This window comes from Silurus meridionalis, chromosome 2 (assembly GCF_014805685.1).
Source record: "Silurus meridionalis isolate SWU-2019-XX chromosome 2, ASM1480568v1, whole genome shotgun sequence".
Taxonomy (NCBI): Eukaryota; Metazoa; Chordata; class Actinopteri; order Siluriformes; family Siluridae; genus Silurus; species Silurus meridionalis.
In genome coordinates this window covers 18,093,632-18,121,462 of record NC_060885.1, presented here as the reverse complement: position 1 = coordinate 18,121,462, position 27,831 = coordinate 18,093,632, and the positions used below count along the sequence as shown (strand labels likewise).

The window sequence follows — 27,831 nt, the reverse complement described above, 5'->3', positions numbered from 1 at the left end:
GTTCCTGTTATATACTCTATAATATATTCTTATATATACTCTATAAAGAAACAACTCGATTACAGTTTTTCTAATACAAACGTTCTTGATTATTGGATATGATTCTTCATACAGGTTACATTAAACTAATATGTTCCGAGTAAAAACGCATCAAAACCACCAATCAAAATAAATTGTAATATAGCTTTAGGAAATGTATGTTTAATATACAGATAATATACAATTGTGACTTGTCGGTGTTGAAGAACCACTAAACTATATAACCTATATTCCTTTTAGTAAAATGTCTCATGCAATAGCTGTTTAAAGAGCAAGAACCATTAAATACCCGAAGAACCCTCGAACTTTTTTTGTTGCTCATATAAAACAAAAGCTACAGCATTTTATTTGTGTGTGTGTTTAGCTGGGATTTGGACTGACTGATGCCGAACTTTTAAACCTTCTGCCTTTACAATCACAGTTCCAGTGTGGATTGATGCAATACCGCCATCTTGTGGACACATAGATCATATACTCTCTAAGCACTGCGAATTTTTTTACTTTCAAATAAATTAAACATGGTCTCTGCATTTTTTGACGATATTTTAAACATCCCTAATGTCTGGCCATTATTCCTGTGAAATCCTGTTCCCGAAAAGCTATGTTACAAAACAGATCTTTTTTTTTTTTTTTAGCTTTATTGTCTCCAGTAATCAACTGTTTTTTGATTCAGAAAAAGGTTTGTTCAGTTTTTCAAACAAAATTAAGTATAATTAAGCACAGTGGGGTGGAAGTCGAGTGTGAAAAAATTAGTGTGTTTCGCTGAGGTACTACAGTTCAAGCTGCTTGCAGAACAGAAAACAGCAGTTTACTGATGCCAACGTGTGTGTGTGTGAGAGAGAGAGAGAGAGAGAGAGAGAGAGAGAGAGAGAGAGAGAGAATCTCGCCACGTGACACATCTCGCCAATGTCCTTCTGCAAAGCCACTCAGCATTATGGCTGCGGATGCTGCGGATGCTCTCCTCCTCCCGCTCTGCATCCCGGCACCATGGCAGCTGCCGTTGCTGCTTCTCCTCATCTCGCATCTTCCTGGTCACGCTTTCGGCCTGTTAGGCGTCCGTCCAGAAGACACAAGTCCGGCGCTGTCTGTGCAAAACGGACTGCTCAGGGCGACCGAGGGAACGCGTTTCGTCTTGCGGGTGTACTACGCAGCGTCGCCGCAGAGGATGAACCGGAACGCGAGCTCCAGAGCAGATTCCGCCACCGCACCGTGGATCGCTTTTGTCGAAGAGCCGCAGCCGGGCCGAGAGGGTCAAGCTCACCCGAAGAGGAACTTATGTGTAGAAGAAAGCGCGCGAACTTCTGACATAGAGCTGCTGGGTTCGTTCAAGTCGGCCTCCAGCCAGAACTCCATCCTCGTAGAGCTGCTGGCCAAAGACCTGCGGCGCGGTGAGAAAGTCAAATATTATTCCATGTGCGCCTTTGACGGGGCCAAGTGGGAGCACTTTAGGTCCAGGGACTTCTGGCTCGCGGTGGTCGAGAGGCCACCAAACGCTGACGGGTGGCTCCAGGCGACCCTTTCTGTGGTGTTGTTGGCTCTTTCTACACTCTTCAGTGGACTCGTGATAAGCATGCTCGCCCTCGACCCTGTGGAGCTAAAAGTGCTCCAGAACAGTGGCACAGAGAAGGAGCAGAAATACGCGGGCAAGATCGAGTCCGTGCGCAAACACGGTAACTACGTGCTCTGCACTTTGGTGTTGTGCAACGTGCTCACCAATACATTTTTAGTTGTTTGGATGTGCCAAATTCTTGGAGTCACGCCTCTATCCACCGCCGCCTGCACTTTTCTAATCTTTTTTGTTGGGGAGATCCTACCGCATTCCGTCGCCTCCAGGCACGGGCTAGCCATAGCTTCTAAAACCATCTGGCTCACTCGGCTGTTGATGCTGGTCACTTTTCCCATCACTTACCCGATTAGCAAACTATTGGATAACATGTTGCATCAAGAAATTAGTAACTTTTACACTCGTGAAAAGTTACTGGCGATGCTGCGCGTCACAGATCCCTATCACGACCTAGTGAAAGAGGAACTCAACATCATCCAGGGAGCCCTGGAGCTTAGGACCAAAACAGTCGAGGATGTGCTGACCCCTCTCAATGACTGCTTCATGCTGTCTTCTGATGCCATTCTGGATTTCTACACCATGTCTGACGTCATGCAAAGCGGTTATACTCGCATCCCTGTTTATGAGAACGAGAGGTCTAACATTGTGAACATTCTGTTTGTTAAAGATCTGGCATTCGTTGACCCAGATGACTGTACCTCACTTAAAACCATCACGCAGTTCTACAAACATCCTTTGCATTGTGTATTTAATGATACCAAGCTTGATGCAATGCTGGAGCAATTCAAGAAAGGTACGTATCAAAAGTGTGCAATAATTAACTGGAGGTTTATCTGAGCAGGGCTGCTAACAAGGTGTCACAAATATGCTGATTACAGCATGTACTACTATAAAAAATATATATATATATATATATATATATATATATATATATATATATATATATATATATATATATATATATGAATTACAGTCACACAAAATGTCAATTGGGCAAAACAATACAATATGTGCAAGACCGTATAATTTTTACATTTATGATTACGATAAATGAGTTTGATGTATATATGAGCTGCTTTTAGCTGAAGACTGATGCTCAGCATTATTTTTTTATATAGAAGTGATTTTATAAAATGAAAGAGAAAGTAAATTAAAGTGCACTGTTGAGCCGAACATAATGTTGAGTTTCATTTGCTTAATATATCATTCACTTAATTCTGCACTTACTGCAATGAAAGACTGCTAATAACTTTCTCTATAACCAAACACCAGGCATAATGTCACTAAACTGCCTCCCTCCTGTCTCTGACAGAAGAAAAGGTTGATCTTGCATATTTCATGATTTCCCTTCTAACACATTTAGTGGAAGTGGTGGGGGGTAGTGGCTTCAAAGACTGATGCCGGGGCAAAGAGGCAAAGTCTTCCTCATTACAACTCTCGACATTTCATTCCTTATGACCTACAGCTGAGACATTTATTGAGGGAAAGGTCAGTGCAGCAGGTTTCATTTGCCCTGATATATCTGCTTATTCTGTGCCCTGCAATGCAGATCTGATTTTTATACTTATTTTCACAGACAGGTACATGCATTGTGCATACCAATGTTTCATTCCAATGGAAAATGTCTATTAGCATGTGGAACTATGTGCTGATAAATACTTAGATTTTAAATTTAGTTGCATTTCTGCCTACTGAGTTTCTCAAAACAGAATTGAAATAATTTCTGCACAGTGGATGCTGGCAATCTGTATAAGCCAGTGTTATGTAATAACAAGTGAATGCTATTTCGCATGAATTTATGCCAGATGTCAACGCAAATCAAATCTATTTCTAGCAGCAATACAGAGCTTATATGAAAAGAAACACATTATTAATATTTCAAATTTGTTAATAACAACCTAAAGGTAGTGCCAAAAACTATATACATATATATTCTGAATAAAAATATTATTTAATGTCTTTGGACATTCTTAGAAGTAATAATAAAACAACTATCTATAATTAGCACGTGTAGGAGCATGCCAAATTCTTGTCATTCTCTTCATACAATTGAAAGTGGATGTGAAGTGTGTTTGGTGTTTCAAAATGCTACTCATTTATCCAACTTTGTTTCTATCAACACCAGCTATCAATTAGGAGTAGTGTTAATAACCTGGACACCATCTTGCACATGTGCATAGCAATTCCATAAGCTTATAAAAGGGTATAAACTGATATATGATGTATTATTTGCAAAAATGGCAAATGTCACACAACCATAATTTCCTATGTAATACAGCAACATCCTCATTAAACTATTGTCTTGAAGCTTCTGGTTTCCAAATAACAAGGAACCCTGGCAATTATCTGGGGCTCACGCCACCGGGGGGGTGGCATTGAGAGCCGGGTTCCCATCTCTTTCCTCTGAGACTGGTTGATGCAATAATTTGGTTGCTGAACATTATTTGGTTTAATCTGAAAAGTACCTTAGTGTAACAAGGAACACTTCAGGTTTGCCATCATGGTTTGAACTTATTTATAAAACTGAGAAACATGACCGTGGACAAAAACCATACCATAAATTCGACCCTGAGTTATTTACCTACCAAGATAACCACCTAGTTTAATACCAAAGCATTGCAATTGCCCATATTTCTGCTGTTGTTTTGCCAAAAAAGGCAGGTTTAGATTGCACTGGGCAATCATTCTGGGCAACAAAAGATTGTGATACATGGAGGGGCTACAGTATGTCCCATTCTTAATAATCGTATTAACCATCAGAGAGTTGCCACATACATCTATAATGAGAATGGGGAGCTAACAATGTTTTGTGACCCTTGAATAAAGTTTAATACTTTTTCAGCAATTAATCTATGCAAACAGTTTAATTGATTATGTATCCACTTTTCATGGAACTACTTCTAGCTAAGAGTATACAAGGGCTAGTCACCTTTTGTGGTCTGGAACATTTCCTGAGCTGCCAGGACACTCTTTCTAAATTCTAAATCTGCATTTGATTCTGAAGTGCCAAATCCACAGGTGCAGCTGACCAGGCTAGGGTTGCCAACTTTTAACATCAGTTTGAGACATATTTGAGAAACAAGGTCTTACCACCACATCAGAACCACAAGTCAGACTCTGTGGCTTAGTTGCTAAAATCCATGCATAATGGAAACAATCAGAGGCCTATTGTTGATATCTTGGCATCCCCATTTCACCCCCTGTGACCACGACACCACTCTATCTTCAAGACTGTGAGGAAGGAGTCTGCGATCTCATTGATTTTGCATCCCTCCCAAGCAGATTCCTTTTGGTTAGGAAAGTATGGCTTCAAAAGCAAGCTAAAGCTTATGGCCCTCTAACTGAGACAAGCACTGATAAATGCTGTACATTTTGATGTGATTTTACAGTATTTGTTGATCATTACTGTTAAACACAGACGTACACATGAATATTTATAACATTTATATTACAAAACTCACTAAAGTAACACCATAAACACCTTCAGAATGCTAAAATTGACTAGCGGTTTGGAGAAGAGGATTGACGGTGGTTTAAATGGTGTAGATGTAGCCCAATATGTGAATTACTTTGGTCAAATAAACTTTGGAAAATTAAAGGGAAAGATGTCTGCATGAGAGAAGCATTCATTGCAAATATTGTGGCACAGCAACTTTATGACTATAAGGTCCCCATGTGATCCACAAATCCAAGTAAAGAAGTGAAATGGAAGCATGGATATTTAATTCTATCAGTTCATGTGTAATCAACATTTTCCTCTCTAATATATATATATATATATATATATATATATATATATATATATATATATATATATATATATATTTATCTCAGTATATTTTGTTTGTGACCATTTGCATCATGCACACTTAGGTGTTCTGCTTTCTCCTGAACTCTTTACCTAAATATTTAGATCCACTAGGGCCTATGGGTTTAATTACAGTAAGTATTTTTGTCCTGTATATTCAATATTTGTACAAATGGCATAATTAATGTTAATGTTATTCATTGATTTATGCAGTATAATGTTTTTTGTGTCTATTTCAAATCCCGTTTGTCAATGTGGATTTTGGAATATTGAAGATCTAGATTTGTGAGGTTTCATAAAGTGTGTTATTGCTGCCAAATGTGGAGATTTATCTGTTGCCTTGTGGCTTTAATATATAGCCAGCAATTTTGGTAGAAATTCCAATTCAGCTGAATTGGCAGACAAGTGTCCCACATTATTTTATTACTCTTCTACGATTTACTGAGTCTGTAATACCACATAGACCTCTGATATACACACATTATTCTGACCATGTGTAGGAGTTTATCTATGAATCAAGCTAAGTGTGGTTGCCATTAGTAATTTGAAAGTGATAATTGTTCATTTGAAAATCACTGGGATGACAAAAGAAGTAAGTAATTTTTCTAATGAAATTACTTGATGCACTGGTGTCACCATTTTTAATATGAATGTTTAATATAGTAAAAAAGATTTTATGATATTATGACGATGCATCTAATATGCATCAAACATCAAAATGCACTTCTGTGTTTTGTAAGTGGGTCCTTTATTATTCTTGCAATGAAATGCCATTGCTTCATGCATTTAAGTAAGTAAATAAATAAATAAAATTTTGGTAGGTTCACTTTTACCATATATCAATGTATAATTATACCCATCAAAATTTTCAAGTAATACATATCTAATGGGAGCAGCAGCTGTTGTAGCATTGCCTTGTAGTGAAATTGTAAGCATTTAAAATATTTCCTACATTAGCAAATTTCAAATGCAGGTATATACTAAGGCAAAATACATCTGTAAATGTATCATACCATTGGATGTCATGCAGTATGTCAAAGGGATTTAAGTAGGTTTGCTTTGAAGCTATTTCAGTGATCAGCGTCACTGAAGCAGGACATTTATAAAGGCCATTTGCAAGGCAAGTTACAGGTCACAAAGAGTTTATAGCCAGTTTTATATTAGTACTGAAATCTGGCAGCATTTAGCCAATAAAAGAGACAGTAAATAATTATAATTATATGCTTTTTCCACTAGTTAAAGATTCAGTTCACTTCTTCTTAAGTGCAATCAGACATTTTCAAAAGAAATTCCAGATGTCTCAAATGTTATATAACGGGCCCAAGAATTGCTTCCTGGGCCAGTGATCTTTATTATCATAAACGATGTTGATTAATATGGTGAAATGAAATCAGAAGTGGCTTTTGCACATGGTGCCAGGACAAAAAAGCAAAACCATACATAATACTTGGCACAATATGGCATATTATTTGATATCATCTGTAGCTGAGTTTTCTCATATTTAGTGAAAAGGTATTTTTATTAACCAGTTTTCATTTTTCTATTACTACACAGTCTGTCATATATATTATGACGATGCATCTAATATGCATCTAACATCAAAATGCACTTCTGGTGCTGCTAGCGTTATAGAGCTCATTGGCTGGCACAACAACAAAGGGAATCACAGGGACTTTCATGTGGATGTCCCGTGGGGTGTTCTTGCATGTGTGTGTTGCTGTGTATGCATGTATTATATAACCATGCAGTGATGTAATGCAGCTCCCTGAACTAGCTCAAGGCTGAAGGCATGAGCAGTGCCGTATGTGTTCTTTTTACCTGAATCCAAAGAAACTCTCTGCATCGGTCAGTCTGACCTTCAGTTACAAATATGGGAACTGTTCAATTTAAACTCAATCATTTGGGCAGATTGAGGTGCCATCTTCTGCTCTGAAGTGAAAGTGAGTGGATTTTATTATATTATCCTCTCTGTGTGAATTGATATTCCATATCTGGACATTTGATGCATTCCAGACTCCCACTGGAGTTAAGTGATTCAATGTATGTACCCTCAAATGACTTTGATAAGGTTACAATACTGTGCTGACAGTCCTGCATTGACACTCATGAGTTTTCAGGGAAGCTAGTAATTAGTTCTGACAGCTAAGTGCACATTAAAATAGCAGATTCTTTGGGGTTTTTTTGTTTTTGTTTTTTGCTGGAAGGGTTTTTGTGGTCTGGTCTGGTCTGGTCTAGTTAGATTTGTCAGTAGAGACAGGCTTCCCAAACCCCACTGCATAATTCTTTATCAATGCTTATGTAAGGACAAATCTAAATCTTCGAAAATCAGCACTCGAGCTGCTTAATTCCCATCATCTACATCTAAATAATTTAAATATAGATTTTTTTAGTTTTATATAGGTCTGGAGTTAATACAATTATTACAATTTAACAAAAATGATTTATTATACATGCTTATATACACAGGAAAATGTTTTGCAATTCCTCTAAAGTTTTGGCTGTGATATGTCATCGTAACATTAACCATTTTATTCATTATCCTCCTTTACAGGGAAAAGCCACTTGGCAATAGTGCAACGAGTCAACAATGAGGGGGAAGGGGACCCTTTCTATGAGGTTATGGGAATTGTCACCTTGGAAGATGTAATTGAGGAGATTATTAAGTCAGAAATTGTGGATGAGACGGACTTGTACAGTAAGTGTTATGCTTTCTCAAACAAAAAACACTCGACACGACAAAAGAAGTGCAAAAGATGTAAGAAACAGAAAAAGGCAAAAATAAACACAGAAGCGAAATGTTGTGGTATGTTTTTATAACTTAGGTACTTAGGTTTTTACCAGTTTTGACTGTTTTGCAAGAAAAAGCAGTTTTTATAAAAAATAAAATAAAAAAAATTTTCTTTATAGAAAATCAATCTATTATTAATTTGGTTATGGGCATAGTATTAACTGCATTAATAATTATCTGGGTGTAAAGTACTTACAAGGATGGTAAAACAAGCAACAGCATTTGTGTATCTTTTGCTGTGGTTATGAGTGCAGTCTTGTTATAGGTGTCCTTGTTCCAGTACAAAATAAAAGAAGGTAAAAGCTTTCTGCATTGGGGGATTTGATTTTGTGAAGCTTTGATAGCTATGAAGATATTTAAATGTCGAGGCTCATTAAAGTCTGGACTGCAGGATCTAATATGTTCAAAGGGAAGAGAGCTGTTTTTTCTGATGTCCTGGATAGTGTCTTATACTGAGCCTGAAAGACTACATCAAGAATAAATATCTTCTGTGTCTGATTTTTTTATAAAATGGATAAAAATATGAATGGTAAGCATGGGCATTTCTGTACGGTACCTCCGTACCATGCTTGTCTGATACATTTAATGTTTGCTGCGTATATCATATCCATCCAGTTCACACTAGACATCAGTTCATTTTTTTAATTCATGTAAATAAGTAGCCAGCCGGTTTAGTTTGCGCACAAATGATATTTGTGCCATTTGTTGCACTTGAATTGTGCCCCAATATATTTATTTTTTTGATATCTATGCAAATTATTTGATTGAATTTGATTTGATTTATATGCTCCAAACAATGATTTGTTTTATAAGTTCAAGTGACTTCTGTTTCTTCCTCTGTCTCTTCTCTTCTACTTTATATTTGAAATGAAAGCTTTCCTCAGTGCCTTTCTGTGTCTTTGTAGCCGATAACCGAACTAAAAGGCGTGTGTCTCACCATGAGCGGAAACAGCAAGATTTCTCAATTTTTAAACTTTCTGAGAGTGAGATGAGGGTGAAGGTTTCCCCTCAACTGCTGTTAGCTACACATCGCTTCCTGGCTACCGGTACCTTCCTCAAGATACAACATTATAAGAGAAAAGTTTAAGAACATTTTATGCACTTAGATATTGAAAAGTTTATATACATTTGCATACAAAGTACTTAGAGTTTTTTCCTCTTTCCTTTAGAAGTGGAGCCTTTTAAGCCTACTTACATCTCAGAGAAGATCTTACTGCGTCTCATTAAGCATCCAAGTGTTGTACAGGAGCTGAAATTTGATGAGAAGAAAAAGAAATCCCCAAAGCACTACCTTTACCAGCGCAACAAACCTGTGGATTACTTTGTGCTGATTTTGCAGGTAAATATAACTATGTAAGAGAATAACCTGGTGAAAGTCTAACATTTGAGCAAGAAAAATTCATGAAGAAAATGAAGAAAAATTCAGTACAACAGCAAACTTGCAGGTGTGATATTGCTATTATACAATAATTCTTTAAAGACAAAATTTGATTGAATTATTTTAAAGTTATCAAATTATTGAGTAACTAATTTTTACCACAATGTTTGTGTTTTGTTTTTCTCCAACAAAATCAGTTCCCAAAGAATCTACAGCTGCATTGTGTATTGCATGTTGGTAGTAAGTGTAGAAAAGCTCTTGCTAGGATCGGAACTGCTAAACAAACACAGACAAGCAAACATAGTGAAAGATACCAGTGCTTTAAATACTTCATATCGCATTTCTGGAATACTCTTATTTATTCAAATTAGTGGAAATAACTGTTGTATAAAATTTTTAAACGTTTAAGCTTCTCTTATACTCTTATCAGAATTACAGTTGAAGTTATATGATTTTAAACTCTAGATTCACTTAAAGGTTAAAATAGGAAGAAATAAACAAACAAAAAACAACAACAACAACAACAGTTGAAGATTGCATTCTTATTCCACTAAGAGGCAACACCACCCAGACTGTCTATTTGCAATGGCTATTTATTGATTATATTTGCATTTAATTTAATCTGCAGTAAATTACAAATATAAATAAGAAAATATGGCCATAAAATTATTTTTATATATGTCTTATTAAACTGCTCAGATGAGAATTTCGGCACAGTATTGATTAAGCTGGGCACGTAAATAAAAAAAAGCTATGGTAAATACAAGCATGCCAGTTTTCAGTATAATTGCATCATTGTAAGTTTGATAATGGTTTTATACAATTCTTTAAACAAGAATTTGATATAAAGTGACTGACATTTTGGAGACAATATTTTTTGTTAATTTTGATTGGAAAGTAACATTTAGTTAATTTCTTTTGTTTATTTGTTTGTTTTCTAGAATTCAACTTAGGCAAGACCTGATGGTTTATCTTAGGCCACTTCACATAAGAGAGAACATTGTTAAGAAAAATCAAAAATTATTTATTGAGAGCATGATTAGTAAACAATTCTTGAAAAATAAAAAGGGTTATGCATGTCATGTAAAATGATATTGACGTTTGTGCAATCCAGAAAGGGGAAGAAATACATTGATATCTAGTCACCATGTCTGTTCTCACATTATGGTATTTATGATTATACAGCGTGACTATCAGAAGTCTTAGTCACTATACTTATATTGTTTTACATGATTACAAAATGAGAATATTATCTTTCTAAAAAGTCTGTTGGAGAGGTAATATTGTGTTAAAAAATATATTGCTTGATCTGGTTTTAAAAGAGTTCTGGTGTTCTTTTTCTCCAGGGTCGAGTGGAGGTAGAGATTGGAAAAGAAGCACTGAGGTTTGAAAATGGTCCTTTCACTTACTATGGCATGCCTGCAATCATGGCTGTGCTACCTACAGGTAAGCTCTGTTTATTAGCTCATGATCACATAATTTTGTAATACTTTGTAATATTTAAATCCTACCTCCCTTAATTAAAGTATAAATGAATTATGAAAAATATAATAATAATAATAATAATAATAATAATAATAATTATTATTATTATTATTAGTATTAGTAGTATTAGTAGTAGTAGTGAAGATCTTGGCCTGTAAACTAAAGCAGACGTGATGTGCCATACATAAAACTAGATCTACGTGTGTAAATCTTATGGGAAAACACTGGAGTAATTAAAGTAAGAGGTCAGCTCAGGAAAAAATGGCACACAGTTATGTAAATTTAATAAAAATAAATAAAAAAAGCTATTCTCATTAGGTTATTTAAGTAGCTCCTACAGGCTAAATGCAATAAGCACAAGCTTGTTCTACATAGATTTAAACTGCATGCATGAAGAAGCCAATCCTCTGCATAATAACACTGATTATGTCGTCATCATGGCACCTGTTAGTGGGTGGAATATATTAGGCAGCAAGTGAACATTTTGTCCTCAAAGTTGATGTGTTAGAAGCAGGAAATCTTGGTTTGAAAAAGACCAAAGTGTGAAGGCTAGACGAATTCGACAGAGCATCTCCAAAACTGCAGCTCTTGTGTGGTGTTACCGGTTCTGCAAAGGTCAGTATCTACTAAAACTATGAGAAGGAGTGGTCCAAGGAAGGAACAGTGGTAAACCGGAGACAGGCTCATGGGTGGCCAAGGCTCATTGATGCACATGGGGAGCAAAGGCTGGCCTTGTGGTCTGATCCTACAGACAAGCTAGCTCAAATTGCTGAAGAAGTTAATATGTATGTGTGTTTGTGTGTGGAGGGATAGTGTAAGGTGAAAGCTTGAAACTTGTCATTTGTGACTTGTTTACATAAAACATATTGCCATTAATTTGTGAGAGAAGTGAGATTGTTAAATATGCTGTACTTGTCAAAAGTTAATACAAGCAGAAAAGTGACTGGTTGTGTCTGATTTAGTTCACAGGTCACCATCACGGAGCAGTGGACTAAATCATTCGGACACCACCATCCATGCGGGAAGTCCAAGTCAACTTAGCATAGGTGGAGGAGCTTACCTACCAGACTATTCTGTTCGGCAGCTCACTGACCTGCAGATCATCAAGGTTACCACTCAAATACACACACAAGCATTTTTGTATTTGCCCACTGATACAGAAGTACAATGACTGAAAAATTATAAACATCAATTTCCTGAACAGCCAAATAGCTCCTCATCACCCAGCATAAATCTGATCTTGATATTGTGTTCTTTTAGATCACACATTACTTCAGTGTTTTTGCATTGCATTCAGTGCTTTGCTTCACTGCTTCTGTAAATATGAGTTTCTATTAATTTTATTTAGGTGACACGTAACCACTACCAGAATGCTCTGACAGCCACACGGATGGACAGCTCTCCTCAGACCCCTGATGCAGAAACCCAGCCCGGAGGAGAAAGGACCACGATTCCAGAAACACGTTCTAACAGCATTGCGCTACCTCTTCCCCGTTCACACCACCACACACACCACTTCAGACACCCTCACAGCACATCGATGCTCAACGAGAAGAATCGCATTGTCCGTAAGTGCAACTGCTTTCCTAATTCATTTCCTGATTTTTTTTTAGATAATAAGGTGTAAAGCATATCCATTCTTAATCTAAAATTGTTTCTAAAAGCTGACACTTTATACCAGAGCAGCTGGTATAACAAATTAACCCTTACTAAGCCTAAGATGATTATAGTACCAAAGTAATTTCATTATCAATTGATAACAACTCATTAATTATGCGCATGAAGCTTGCTATATTACATAAGCATTATCTTACACTAAATGTTCATTAGGCACTTATGTCAGATTTCATACTGTAAGATTTTATGCTTAACTAGAAGAATGTGCTAAGCCAGTCTCCTCCTCCTCCTATAGGTAGTAAATCAGATGGTCAGAAAAGTCCCAGTGACTCTGTGTTCTTGCGCATGGATGAGATCCCATACATTCGAACGTGTCTAGAGGAAAAAGAGGGAACTGGTGAGTAAATCTATCTTTACCATATATACATAAACATGCCGTATTTTTTTCTCTCTGACACTCTATGTGACTGCCTGCTACTCTGGGAAGTAAGAGAAGACCGTCCAAATCAATCTGAAAGCAAAGTTAATGCGTGAAAATTACATTTAATTTCATCAAAAAAATGTAAGGGCAGCTCATCTTCATTTTTCCACACAAAGTTACAATCTCGAATCATATTGCCTAACCTCGAACACCTCGAAGGTACGGATTATTGTGCTCGTTTGAATTAGGCAAATGTTAGTGATTAGTGGTATTTATTTTTACTCTCATTTACAAATTGAGATGCCACAGGGCCTGATGATTTCCCTTTGAGCAGATGTCTTATCAATAGCCATAGTGCAGGAAAAGTTCTCAGACTTTCTCAGAAAAGATATCTACTCACAATTAAAGAACATTTTTATACACCAGTGATAGCAGTCACCGGATGCACTTGAGATTTAGTCCTAGTTATCGGCCATGACATAAGTAAATGCACTGAAACTGTCAAACACTGGAGAGATTGTTTGACATGCTCCTGGAGAGGGAGATTCATGGCTTCCAGGCTCTGTTTATATGACCTATGCTGGAATGCAGACACCAGACACACCACAAGTCATCTTAGCAGTGCATGTTGTGGCTGGGGGTTAGCAGGAGATACTAAATCAGGGATTACGAAGTGTAAGTGGAGACATAGAGTGAATAAAATAGACTTAAATAGAATAGGATCTCTCCCACTGCTATTATATCGTGTCTCTCTGCCTAGAAACTGCTGCTGTACCAAAAGAAACAGGCCTGTCTTCATCTCAGTTGATCAGCTCTCACTCTCTGAATGGATCAGATGATAACCTGGGCAAGAAGCTGCTACGCAAACTAAGTGATTATTTTCTCTCACACACACACACACACACACACATACGCACTCACGCACTAACGCACAGGGCCACTGCTGATGGCAGTAGTATCTTAGCAACCACAAATACTCTGTCATTCTGCTGCAGCCCACACATTGCTTTATCAAACATGACATACTCGTGCTCAGACGTGACTCACGCCTTACGCATGCATTTTTAGAATGCGTAATGAAGTATTTAGAGATCTGCTGTCAATAGTCGTGTGAAGTTGAGTTTTTAGCAATTACATATACGTAATCTATTTTTTAACCTATTATTTTAAAAGCACAGGAATTAACTGTGTGGGTTGTTGTTGTTTTTTGTATCCAGGTAACAAGAAACGAAAAAAGTCACGTGATGGAGAGAAGCCAGTTGAGGATATTTGTGAGCTGTCCCAGGTGAAAACCTAGCACATCAGAGCTAACAGTTCAACCCTTTGCCGCTCTCACAGTTCTACATCTCTGACCAATGTAAAACATCCTAGTCCCGTCCTGACAGATTTCAAAACAGAAAAGGAACTGGACAGAGATGGCCACTGTAGAAGATGGAAGATAAAACAGTGCTGTCCTCATTCTATCTAGCCATTTCATATTGAGGGATTTTGTTATATAAGGTTGTGAAAGTGTCAGGATATCGTGTGCTTTCAAGCACCTGTATTATTACCCAGCCTAACCAACCCAAGGTTGTGAGGTGAAGTGGGAACAGCAAATTTTTGAGACACAAGCATCTTGTGCTTACATTTTTAAGGTACCACCTTTTTCAGTACTGTGTACTATTTGGAGGCTTATTTGCTGATCATGTCATCTCCAGTCACTGTGGTGATTTCACACAAACCTCCAGTGCAGGTAGAGCTTACAAGCACAGCCTGCAAAATTTTAGTTTTTCATTTCTCCTACAGCAAGGCGTAGCCTTCTGACAGGTTTCATATACATGATACTATAGTATTGCTTTGAAAGAATTAATTAGTGTTTGTTTCTTCAGAGATTAGCAAGGCTGTGTCTGGAGCTAAGATAATTTAGCGATAATGGAGGACTTTAAATGAAAGTTGACCTTTGTATTCAGTTAAAGAGTTTTTGACATAGTGAAGGAAGTGAAAGAAACTGCCTATATTAGGTAAGTGCTAATCTTTTTTCTTTTTTTAGAAAATAAAAAACAAACTCTTGGCCAAATTGATAATTTTATAGTGCTGTAAAACGCACTGTATCCGTTTTCTTTTATTTCCATACGAGTACTTTTAGACCAACGGATTTTTGCCAAGTGATAACATGAGCGGTTGTTCTACATTTCTTAAGAGGTTCATTGGATGATGTTAGATCACACTCAGCTGATCTGAGCGCCATACAGGATGCTTAAAAATCTAAGCACATTCAGGCAACAGGTTTTACATTAAATGAGTAATTCTATAATGGCATGCTTTTCTTAGATATTGCTACAATTTAACAGAAGCCTCATATGTTTATAAAAAATTATACATATAATAGCACTGGATAAAAAAAAAAAAAAAAAGAAGCCATATCTTGAAAAAACTTGAATGCATCATAAATAAATTAACACCTCAGTATATATATATATATATATATATATATATATATATATATATATATATATATATATATATATATATATATATACACATACTATATATATATACCCATATATAAGTATGACACTTTCATAATATATGAGGTTTTGGCATTTTTAAAGATGAGCTTGGAATAACAAACAACTTGTGTTAGTGAATATTTTACTCCTGTCTACCCTGAACGTCTAACATGGACTTCTAACTAGGGATGCTGTCCATGATGCTGCTCAGTCGCATTCATTTGTCTACTAAGAGAAATTGAAGACAGAAAAACTAACATCAAAGGTGCCATTCCTGTATCACTGCCATCCATTCACCAGCATGTTGTATTCATGCTATGCTATATCAGTTAAAGCTCATCCCTGCCAACATTTCTAACTGATATATTGAAAAGGTGAGACGCATGGCCCTTATAAATAAGGTGTTAAAACGGAGATGTATTGCATGTACAACAATGCTGTGGTGTATTTTTAACTACCCTTCACCTACCACACTTCTGCCCTGCATGCAAGGAATAGGCATCAATATCCTACACTGTAGCTAATGAAAACTAAGAGGTCTGACTGCATGAGGCGCACACACCCAGGAGATCCGCAGTGCCTCTGAGCTGCTAGGAATCGATGACGGCGTTCAACCTGATTCAGTCAGTTTACAGCATAGAGAAACTCAGGCTGGCAACAGCAACACGTCCTTGATATCCCTTAAATAGCTGTTTATAGTAATGATGAGCAATAACAAAGCTGTATGATTCCCCCCTCCCCCCTTTTTACTGACTTATTGAAATGCTTTTATTTTTTTGAAAGGCGCCTGTCAGAGGTGCTGCTGCTCTCAGGTCACGTGGACTGACATTCTGTTGTGCAATACAGTAAGCTGACTCTGCTTTACTGAGAGTACATGACAGGAGAGTTGGGAAAAAACACTCTTGGACTCATTGCTGCATTGCAGGCATAGGAACATGTGACCTTCTGACGTCTGGGCCCAACCTCCCTGCACATGTACACGCCCACACAATCTCTTTCTCTCACATTCACAAGCACGTGCGTACACACACACACACACACACACACACACAAGTAGCTTCAGGGAATTGCAGTAGCACTGACTATATATGTCAGCTGGCAGAGCACAAAATACACTGCATCCCTCCCTAAGGCTCTCTTCTCTCATTCTGATGATGTCTGCATTTACGCCTTAGAGCCTGTCAGTATTGCTAAAGGCAATGGGTTAAATCTAGTGGAACCATCTTCCCCATGCACTCTCAGTAAAGTTTGTAAGCAATGGTTAGAGTATATAAAGTTGCTATAAGATTATAGTGTTTATAAAAAATATAAATGTTCAGAGCGAGTGTACAGGAAATATCATGATTTACAAATATATTATATAACAGTATAAGAAAACTATAGATCATTATTTATTGTGGTACAATGAAAATGACCACCTTTTTTGAATAAATAAATTTGACCTGTATTTGTTGTTGTTTGCCCTCAGGTGGTGAATACACACACACACACACACACACACACACACACACACACACACACACACACACTCACCAGAAAAGATAACCACAGCCTCCCCAAATACTATATCCATTATTTAAACTTATGATAACCAATCCAAATGAGGTTTTGAGTATGCATTACCCACACATTAGAACAGTGTACTCTTTTAAAGCATATGTAGTTAGCTAGGGTCACATGACCTATAGCTAGGGTCACATGACCTATCAGCTATTCTGCATTGATAGGCAGATGCTATAAAACAAGTTAATACATTCCAGAATTCTGCACAAGGTCTTTGCTCAAATAAAAATAATAAATAAAATAAAAAAAACAGTACGAATGTTCAGCAGTTCCATGATATTTATTTGAAGAGGTTTGATCAGTCTGTCCTACTTATACATATATATCGTTGTGCGTGTATATTTGACATTCTGAGAGAATGGCTTGTTTAACATTGTGAAACTGTGAAAGACAAAGTGCAAAACACTTCCAAGAACCGTCAACAGCGTGGTGGTTCTTTTTAGCATTGGTATCTGAAATGTTAAGATCAAGAAGATGCAGCCAAAATGATGTCTAGGAAACTGTAACCTGATGAGAGTAACCATGTTATAAAGATTAGAGTCATGGGAGTTTAAAGGTAACAGTAAAACTTTTGTAAAACATTCCTTTGTGGCCATCTGCAAGAGCCTGGACAGTATATTCAAATAAAGTCAGTTTGTTCATATTTTATATAAGCACAGGCATGTATTTACAACACAACCTTATAACAATGTAGCCTAAGACTCAGAGAGGTTTTTTGGGGACTTCACTCCTTTGTTCAAATTTACAGAATGATCAAACATGACCCACAACAGAAAACATAAGTACATGTGCACTATAACACTCTCATTCAAAGGATTTAGATATCAGTCATGCTGAAACCATTTATATCAATTCAGTCACAACTTTGTGGTATTGATTCATCACTCTATAATTACACAAGAAAGTGCTTCCTTAGGTACCACCATGAAACTCAATGGTGAACCACTACAGGGGGTACAGACACAATAAGTACATATTTATGTTCTAATTAAGGATGAGTAAAAGAAACAAACACCATACACACAAATATATATATATATCCCTCAAACTACATGACTTGAATGCTAATTGAGTTTACAGTTTATATTTGATCATAGAGCCAGCAAATGGTGCTGGAGAGCTGCATGAGGATGAAATGTGTGAAAATAACGGGGAGGAAGAGTGAATGTAAAAGGACATCAACCAATTATTAATGTCCTATTACTCACACACAAATGAAAAGACTGCATGAGAAACATGGCTATTGGACCCTGGTGACAGCTTCATGAATGGATTCAGCGACGTAGTCAATATTCTTAGTGGTCAGGCCACACATATTGATGCGGCCACTGGCCATCAAATAGATGTGTTTCTCCTTCACCATGTACTCCACTTGTTTGGCTGTGAAATACAATCAATATTAAACAGTGTTTAAAATCATTAAACGTGCCTATGATACTTTAAATGCTTTCAGTCATATTTAGACATAGCTGGTACAGTCTTTTTTTCTAATTCATAAACCAGGTTTTAATCCAGAAACCCATCCTTGATTTAGGTTAAAGAGCTTTTTAAATATGCACACACACACACACACACACACACACACACACACACACACACACACACACACACACACACACACACAATAATATAAACTATATATAATTTATCATAAGGTTATCCAGTCTACCATGGCCAAACTTTTGACACCAGGTCTAGAGAAGCTGCCACGTTTGATGTGATCGTGTGATGTGAAAGAGATCATGCTTACGGTTAAGGCCTGTAAAGCTAAACATGCCGATTTGCTCAGTGATGTGCTCCCAGGTGCCTGGAGTGCCGAGAGCCTTCAGTTTGGCCTTCAATTCAGCACGCATCAGCAAAACCCTGTCAGCCATCGTCTTAACATTATCCTTCCTGGATAAAGCAACAGCAAAAAATCAATTAATTGACTATCTTTTTTTTTTTTTTTTTAAGAATAGAAATGTGAAATTCATTCAATTGACTGATCGAACAATCTAAAAAGTATAAGTGATTTGTTGAATTTAAAAGGTAGCATTATAAACACAGAAGTATAGAATACTACTTATTAATCTTTCAATGTAGCTTCATTTTAACTTCCTAAAACCATACCACTCAGCAAACAACTCTGGGGTGTTGAGGGTTATCCCAACCACACGAGCTCCCTGCGAGGGGGGATTGGACCAGGTGATACGAACGATCTTCTCCATTTGAGAAAGAACACGGCTCAGGTTGTCTGCATCTTTAGCAACAACTGTCAGGTTGCCCACCCTCTCATCTGTGGAAAACAGTTTGGCTTTTAAAAAAAAAAAAAAAAAAAAAAAAGGCCTGCATGTTTTCAGCTCAATGTTCTACTGGTGCGTCCATTTTGTCATGGTTATTGTAAGACTGTTTCATTTTAAGGTTTTAAAAACAAGATGCCGGTTAAATAAATAAATAGAATAACTTACTGTACAAGCCAAAGTTCTTTGAGAAAGACTGGGCACAAAACAGTTCAAAACCCTGAGACACGAAATAACGAATTGCCCAAGCATCCTTTTCTAAATTTCCAGAGGCAAAGCCTTGATATGCCGAGTCAAAGAAAGCAAAGAGATGTCTCTTCTGCAAAATGGGAAAAGACAATACATCACTGTAAAAAGTGGAAAAATGTTCAACAGTGTTTAGTCACTGCATGGTGCTCATGCTGACTAACGGGAAGTGACTTAAATCTGAATCGCTCACCTTCATGACTTCAGCGATCTTCTTCCACTCCTCTTGTTTGGGATCTGTGCCTGTGGGGTTATGGGCGCAGGCATGCAGCACGAAGATAGAGTGTTCAGGTGCACTCTGAAATATAGAACATCTCTATTAGATTATAATCAAATGCTCTGTTATAGCATAGTCATAATAAAAACCCAGATTTATTTAGCACCCTTCATGACAGAGAAGTTTAACTATAAGCAGAAATGATAAAACAGAGTCTGAACTGATTTAATTGCAAACCATCTTAAAGTTTGGATCTATAATCAATCAGCTGTGTGCAAAAGTCCTACAATTTACTACAATAATATAAAATAACCTATACATTGTAAAAACTGAATATTATTTGACAGAGCATACATCATAAAATGCACAGTTAACACTAAACATCCTAAAAATGCAGAATCGATGTTTTTGCATTCTACTGCTTTGCATAGAGTGAACATGTTTCAGTTTTTTTCCACTTACTTCCAGACTTGTTTGGTAGACTAAACTGATCAGCTATTGGTTATTTTTTATGCATATTAAACCAGATTTTCCCCTTGATATTTACTTTAATGGTGATTCAAATTCAGATTACAGTTTTTCTTGTGCCTTATGCAAAAATGGGCCTTATGCAACATTAAAAACATAAAGGCAAAAGCTTAATGTCAATAGCGTTTTAGTACTAAGCAACTGCATCCTCTTCTTGGTTTTTATATTTAATTAAAATGATCACGGTCCTACCAATTTTGTTTCTTGCCACTTTAAACCACGTTTCAGGTGTTTTTTTAATCACATTAGACATGGGACGAAAATCATAAATGCTTTGGCTAAAAGTTGTATTTTTTTTCCTTTATCAAAACTTGTTACTGGGCAAAATGTTTAGTCTGCTTCAATTATAAAAACATGCCAATTCCAACTGCACGTATTTCATGAGGCACTTTTCCAAAGCGTACGGTAATAATAATGAATAGGTCGTTTAAAAACGTAAAAACATTTCCAGACATTCGCAATCTTATTATTACTGTAATGATATTATTTGGTAATTATGGCTCTTTTTTTAAACCACAAAAGGATTTTAATTATGCGACCACATATTTATGGCCCACTGTTTAAGACGCCAACTTTTCTTTAGAGGAAGAAAAATTTTTTTTATTATATATATCTCCCTTACATTATTCCTTCCTTCTCTTGAAGGGTGCCAGTAAAAGTGGTAAATGTTTTATAAGTAAGTAAATTGTTGTAACTCCAGCAGTGCCAAGTTTACACCTTACCTCTAAATCACTTAGGAAACCAGACAGGTTCAGTCCACGCTTCTCTGCATCCCAATATTTATATGAGCGAATATCCTCAAATCCAGCATTAGCAAAAACAGCATTGTGGTTCTCTGGAGAGAGAAAGAGAGTAAGAGTGGGTGAGAGAGAGAAAAACAACCACAAAAGATGCTTTGTCAATTAAAGATAAAGCCTTATCTTAAGGTGATTAGGACTCACTATGAATTTTAATTCATATCATAGGCCCAGTAGAAAGGTGTACTGAACTATGCTTCTAGAAACCATAACCTTAACATTTTGTTTGCAAACATTAAGATTAGCACGTATAAATGTAGTCGGGCATGGAATTCCCAAGACCCAAAATGTCTGTCTTACCCCATGTGGGTGCAGAGACATAAACAGGAGTTTTTGTGTTATTGTTCCCGTTGTGAAATCTGCGCAGAAACTCAGCACCGATCTTCAAAGCACCGGTTCCACCGAGACACTGAACAGCTCCTACCTAGAAGACATGTAAAGAACAGACTGAACAAAATGAAACAGACTGAAATGACCTTTAAACTCTAAATGAGATCATTATTTTTTATCAGAATACAGTGTGCATGATGAATACAGTGATTGTTGCTAATTTCTCATTTAGATCAATTACTTCCAGTACATGGTCATGAACAGACTAGTATCTCTATAGGCTAAGCTTACCCTCTTTTCCAAAATCGCAGGACTGTCCTCACCCAAAGCAATCTTCGAAGCGCTAGAACGAAACTCAGGTAGGCCTAAAATGGGCAGGTACTCATGGTTTAGGCTGTCGTCCTGAACAATCAGCTTCTCTACCTTCTTTACAACAGGGAGCACCCACGGCTGACACTCATCTGTCCTGTATGCTTATAGGGAAAACAATTAGGGAACAAAAACAATCATTAAAAAATATTAATTTACTTACATTTAACCTGTACAGTATTTGATTTGTCTCTGAAGTTTCTATACTGAGCTTTGCACTTTTTGCCAACTCTACCAAATTGTTTTTGTCTAAATGCAGATACCTGGCTGACTGGAGCAGGGTCTCTTTAACAGTTTGTGTATATTTGGCTCCACCCATGTTGACTATGCTGGCAACAAACTTTTCAGTTCCTCTTGCTTCAACTTTTAAAACAAATAGTTTTTATGGGGTCTCATCAGACATCAAAATATTTTTTCAAAAGCTCTCTTAGATGTGGCTTACTTCCGACTGCTCTCCCATAAAGGCTGAGCTCTTAAACACCTACATACCTCTACAACAAGCTCTACAACACCTTCATTGCTGGCTTCTTGGACACTTCTCTGACAATTGTACTTCTTGCATGCTCAGTCTTGTTTGTGGCTGTGTTGTGCCTAATTTTATTTTAGTTTTTTGCTACTTGTTAAATGGATTCCAGTGTGCTTGTTAGACATTTCATTAGTTGGTGAGTACTTTCTGGAGGCACAGAATGTGCAGTTGTTGTTTTTATTGCACTGTGCTGATGGTTTTCATAGATAGAGTTGCAGCAACATCAGGAAAATGGGAAATCTGAGAAACATTTGCCTATTTTTGCATTCTTTAAGAACACCATGAGAAACAGCCATAAGAAATGATTATAAACCATAATTGAGGCACACACACAACCCAGAGCACACACTATTATACTTAATAAAGACACCATGTACTAGAACATTAAACAGACTATATATTGAGTTGTTATATGACGTGATCATAGTAAGTCAATTCTTGCTTGCAGATTGTGACATCTAAGCCATTCTTTCTGCAATGCAATAAATAAATTATTTGGTCACACATGTCCATAATCAGAGAGTAAAGGTTGTTTATCATTGCTCTCAGAGTTGAGAACACAGGTCAGTGCAGTTGCAAATAATTTACTTAACTAGGGGCTTCATGACATCAGTATGATACATGAATCAGCAGTTTCCTTCTCAGGTTTTGGACCGAAACAGGCAACAAAACAATTTACTGATAAATAATGATAAGTTTACCATTCCTACAGCATTTATCTTCACACCCCGTCTTATACCATTCTGCAGCACCAGAATCAGACTAGCTCCATTTCACAATTTGCACCAGTCACCTAATAAATATATATGAACACTGCGGGTCTGTTTATAATTATTTATGACTCATTGTGGCTTCAGTGACAACAGGCTGAGAGTGGGAGATGCAGAAAAATATTTGTTAAAAATGCATTAATTAAAGGTCGCTTGAAGTGAGATCATTAGATACACTGAAAGAAATAAACAGAAAATGCTGGGGAGATAAGATACAGCAACTTAAACTTGGAATGGTGAAGAACTGTGAACTCTCTTTATCAAAAGAGTCATGCAAGACTTATCTATGGCCTTTTACCTGTCCTTTCAAATCCCCAAACTTTTAGATCACTTCATTGCAGAACACTGGCTAAAGTCAATATCATGTTCATAACCAAGGCCTCTGTTTTTGTTAAATGCTATACATTTATTGTTCATATTTTACATTTTATTTGACTAAAGCCTTCAGGGTTACATCTCAATAAAACTGCAGTTCCAGTACAAAAGAGAAGTGAACACTTGGCTTGTTGTTTTGAAAATAAATAAATAAATATTATATAAAAAGATATATATATATATATATATATATATATATATATATATATATATATATATATATATATATATATATATATATATATAGATATCTTAACAAAAGCTAAATTACTACTAAATTACTAAATCTATTACTGCCAAGCCTTACATAATTACATGGGCACCACAATAAACGGCATGCAGCCTGTTTCTAAAAATATATCCTTATTATAGAGAAACAAGCCTAGCCAGTAGAAATTTTTTTCTTTTATACAACTACAAATGTTAAAGCATCCTAGTCATTAGGTGAACATTTCTGTACACTTTATTCCCCTGCTCCGGTACCCAAAATGATCTAAACTTTATATACACTGCACAGTGACCCATGTAATATCTAATCACATAAAAAACTAATCCAGTGACATAGCAAGGAATATCATCAAAATGCCACATTACAAACCCTATTGATATTAAAGGACACCATAGTCTAATCTCCTATTATTTATTTTGCATGCACATGGCTGGCTTCCAGGGTTTTACATTAAAGCAGGTCTGGTTGTAAAGGTTGTGTTTTTGTATCAGCATGTCTCCACTTGACTATTGCCAAAAGAGGTAGAATAAATAGCCTAGTATTTGGCGGAGATGTGTGGAGTAAACTGAAACCATTTCTCCACTTTATCAGTGAGTGAGAGCAAGGCCCAATCATACTGCAAGGACAAAGTGCTGCAGTCACACTGACTCAAAGCTTAAAATACCTACTCAGGAATCTCTTCTCATTTTTAATGGCTTGGGTTTTGAACTACATACACAACACCAGATACTGACCAATACACACATTACTTTGTGAAAGTTATATCTAATAATTGCTCCAATATTAGCAGTACTCAGGGTGAGGAGTGACTCAGGAAGAGTGTTATTCAGCACAGTTGTTACATGATCCCTGATCAGGTCTCTGTGGTGCAGTATAGAGACAGCAGTCACTGAAAGGGCACAAACATAAACCATGTCATCTATTCAGTTTTCCAGTTCAGCTCTGGCTGCAGTCGGGGTACAGAGGACACTTCATGGCCTATTTGTTGACAGGCAACTTTGGCAACTTAGCCGGCTAGCTAACAATGTCCCTAGGATCCTGAGATGATTAAACCTAGAAAGCAATGTACACACTGCAGCTACATGTACACAGCGTTTTACACGTGGCCGAGCATCATGCACAGCATCTCACCTCCTACTCCGAGGTTCACCTTGTTAGGACTCGGGTCTTCACGGAAATCCGCGGTCAGTTTGAAAACGGCGACGGGCGCAGCCAGAGAAACCTCGCTAAATATAGAAGACATGCTGAGGACGATAAGACTTTATTACTATTATTATTATTACTTTTTTTTTCAAGAAATGGCAGAAACTGATCGCAGGGAAAGGCGAAGCTGCAGATTCTGTCGATTGAACCGGCGGACAGAAATTTCACCTTCAAGCTGGCTTTGAGCAATAGAGTATGGGCGGTGTAAAAAGAGCCAATAGGAATGCTCACTCAACTTGACGACCTCGAAAAGGTAGCCAATCAGGTTGCAATGTGAGAGAGGTCGCGGAGTAAAAGGCGACGAGGACGCAATAAGAACCATTGACCAATTACAAGCGTCATCGTATGATTGACACGCACGTCTGCAAATAGCTATAGGGATAAGGGCGGGGTTAGGCTGACTCAATAGGAAATAGTAGTTCAGCGCACACCCCAGTGGCCATAGCCAATCCTGTCAATAACACTCTTCTTCTTCTTCTTCTTCTTCTTCTTCTTCTACTTCTTCTTCTTTTTTTTCTTTTTTCGGCTTCCCCCATTAGGGGTCGCTACAGCGGATCATCCTGTATACAACACTATACCTCTTTATTTCTTTATATAACTTCTTCTTCTTCTTCTTCTTCTTCTTCTTTCGGATGCTCCCAGTAGGGGTCGCCACAGTGGATGATCCGTCTCCACACTACTCTGTCCTCTACATCTGCCGCTTTTAAACCTACTACCTGCATGTCTTCCCTCACCACATCTATGAACCTCCTCCTTGGCCTTCCCTGTTTTCCTCCTTCCTGGTGGCTTCATCCTCAGCATTCTCCTACAGATATACCCCATGTCCCTCCTCTGCACATGTCCAAACCATCTCAATCGCCCCTCCCTCATCTTGTCTCCAAAACGTCCTACATGCGTGGTCCCTCTAAAAAAAATAAATAAAAAATGAATGAGTTTATTTATACTTAATCAGGGACAATGCACAGAAAACATTAGTCTAAAAAAGAAGAGATGTCATGTGCCAGGTTATAGCAAAAAAAAAATGCTAATTTCCACCTGCAGTCCCTAGACAGATGTTACATTTACAAAAAGTCATAAAATACATACAGTATCATACATGGAAGCATTATTTCACTCACATCATTAAAAACACTCTCCACTTTATGATATACAGAAGTTATACAAGAAAAACTTTACTTCACTCACATCATAAAAACACTCTCCACTTCATGAATCTAACACTCACTCACAGTCTACATTGTTCATATCACAGTCATTAAGTGCTTACAAGTTTGCTTTGTTAATAGCCACTGTTTGGTCAGGCATGTAAATGTGCTATATTTTGTACATGAAATAATTTCATTTGGAAAAGTGTTCCAAAGGTTCCCTGCTTTATAAAGGAATGAATGTTGACCATAAGTGGTTCTGCATCTTGGAACGCTGCACTCTCCTCTGACTGTCGACTGGATTAGAAAACTCATTTCTAATCCTGTCCATCCTCCTGACTCCCAATGAAAACCTCAACGTCTTCAGCTCTGCTACCTCCAGCTCCACCTCCTGTCTTTTACTCAATGCCACTGTCTCTAAACCATACAACATCTCAGGTCTCACCACAGTCCTCTAAACTTTCCCTTTCACTCTTTTGCAGACACCCTTCTATCACAAATCACTCCTGCCACTTTTCACGCTTCTTCACTTCATTGTATGTATATATATATATATATATATATATATATATATATATATATATATATATATATATATATATATATATATATATATATATATATGTATGTGTATATGTATAGTACGTTTATACGTATATACAGGTTTAGATACACCTGTTCCTTAATTTTTTATATATATATATATATATATATATATATATATATATATATATATATATATATATATATATATCATTGTACATTAAAACTGAAAACATCCAAATTATATAAGATCACGTATGGAATTATGTAGTGAACAAAAAATGATAAACAGCCCAGAATATGCTTTATATTTTAGACTGTCCAAAGTAGCTACATTTAGTTTTGATGACAGACTTGCACACTCATAGCATTCTCTTATCAGATTCACAAAGTAGTTACCTGTAATGAGTTTTATTTCATAGGTGTGGTGTTAATTCGGGTCATTTCTTGCCTTCTTAATGTGCTTTTGGCCCAAATGTAAAATATAGAACTGTGGCTCACATATGTATGGTCAGTCTTATTTTACAGTTAAAATATTCAGAGATTAATGTGATATTTCCATACACAGAGATGTTTCCCTTATTCCTGTTTCTACATGGTTTTAGTGCTCTCTATCAACAAGGTTTCTTAAAACTAATTATTTTAATGATAAATAATGGTAAATTTTAGATGAAAAATTAATAGTAATTTAATTATAAAACCCTTTATAATCTATAATAACATTAAACTTATTTCATATTTTGTCTAAACCTCTTCATGCGCAAGACATAGATGATTTACACACATATTTCTTCTCTCTTAAAATGTCATATTATGGCAAAATAAATAAATATATAAATAAATAAATAAATAAATAAATAAATAAATAAATAAATAAATATTTTTTTTTTATCTACCAATCAGGTCGCATGTGGAAAAGCGGAATGGTTTATGGGTTTGCAGTTTTTAATTTATTGTAGTGTATACAATAAAGTATTTATTTATTTCAAATATTGCTTTTATGGATTATAGAGTAAGTATATTAGTCTTCGGAAAGTTACATATATTACATGTATGCTTCAGCAGCTGTGAGGAATAACCGCCTGGCGTCTGCGACCACTGAAAAGGACATCGATTCCCTCA

General features: G+C 36.7%; 2 protein-coding genes across 2 annotated transcripts; one reads left to right on the top strand and one right to left on the bottom strand.

The window, feature by feature from the left end:
* The first annotated feature begins 921 nt into the window (after positions 1-921).
* Positions 922-15,530, top strand: LOC124394163 (metal transporter CNNM1). The gene is made up of 10 exons (XM_046862282.1): positions 922-2,396; positions 7,963-8,106; positions 9,105-9,245; positions 9,369-9,538; positions 10,924-11,023; positions 12,025-12,170; positions 12,411-12,630; positions 12,975-13,076; positions 13,861-13,971; positions 14,318-15,530. The coding sequence occupies exons 1-10, from the start codon at positions 974-976 to the stop codon at positions 14,395-14,397; spliced, it is 2,637 nt and encodes an 878-aa protein (XP_046718238.1). The 5' UTR covers positions 922-973; the 3' UTR covers positions 14,398-15,530.
* A 1,883-nt stretch (positions 15,531-17,413) lies between these two features.
* Positions 17,414-25,218, bottom strand: got1 (glutamic-oxaloacetic transaminase 1, soluble). The gene is made up of 9 exons (XM_046834971.1): positions 24,950-25,218; positions 21,841-22,022; positions 21,520-21,643; positions 21,145-21,257; positions 19,871-19,975; positions 19,600-19,750; positions 19,262-19,427; positions 18,903-19,045; positions 17,414-18,532 (listed from the first exon to the last, which is right to left on the bottom strand). The coding sequence occupies exons 1-9, from the start codon at positions 25,059-25,061 to the stop codon at positions 18,393-18,395; spliced, it is 1,236 nt and encodes a 411-aa protein (XP_046690927.1). The 5' UTR covers positions 25,062-25,218; the 3' UTR covers positions 17,414-18,392.
* Between the last annotated feature and the right edge of the window lie 2,613 nt (positions 25,219-27,831).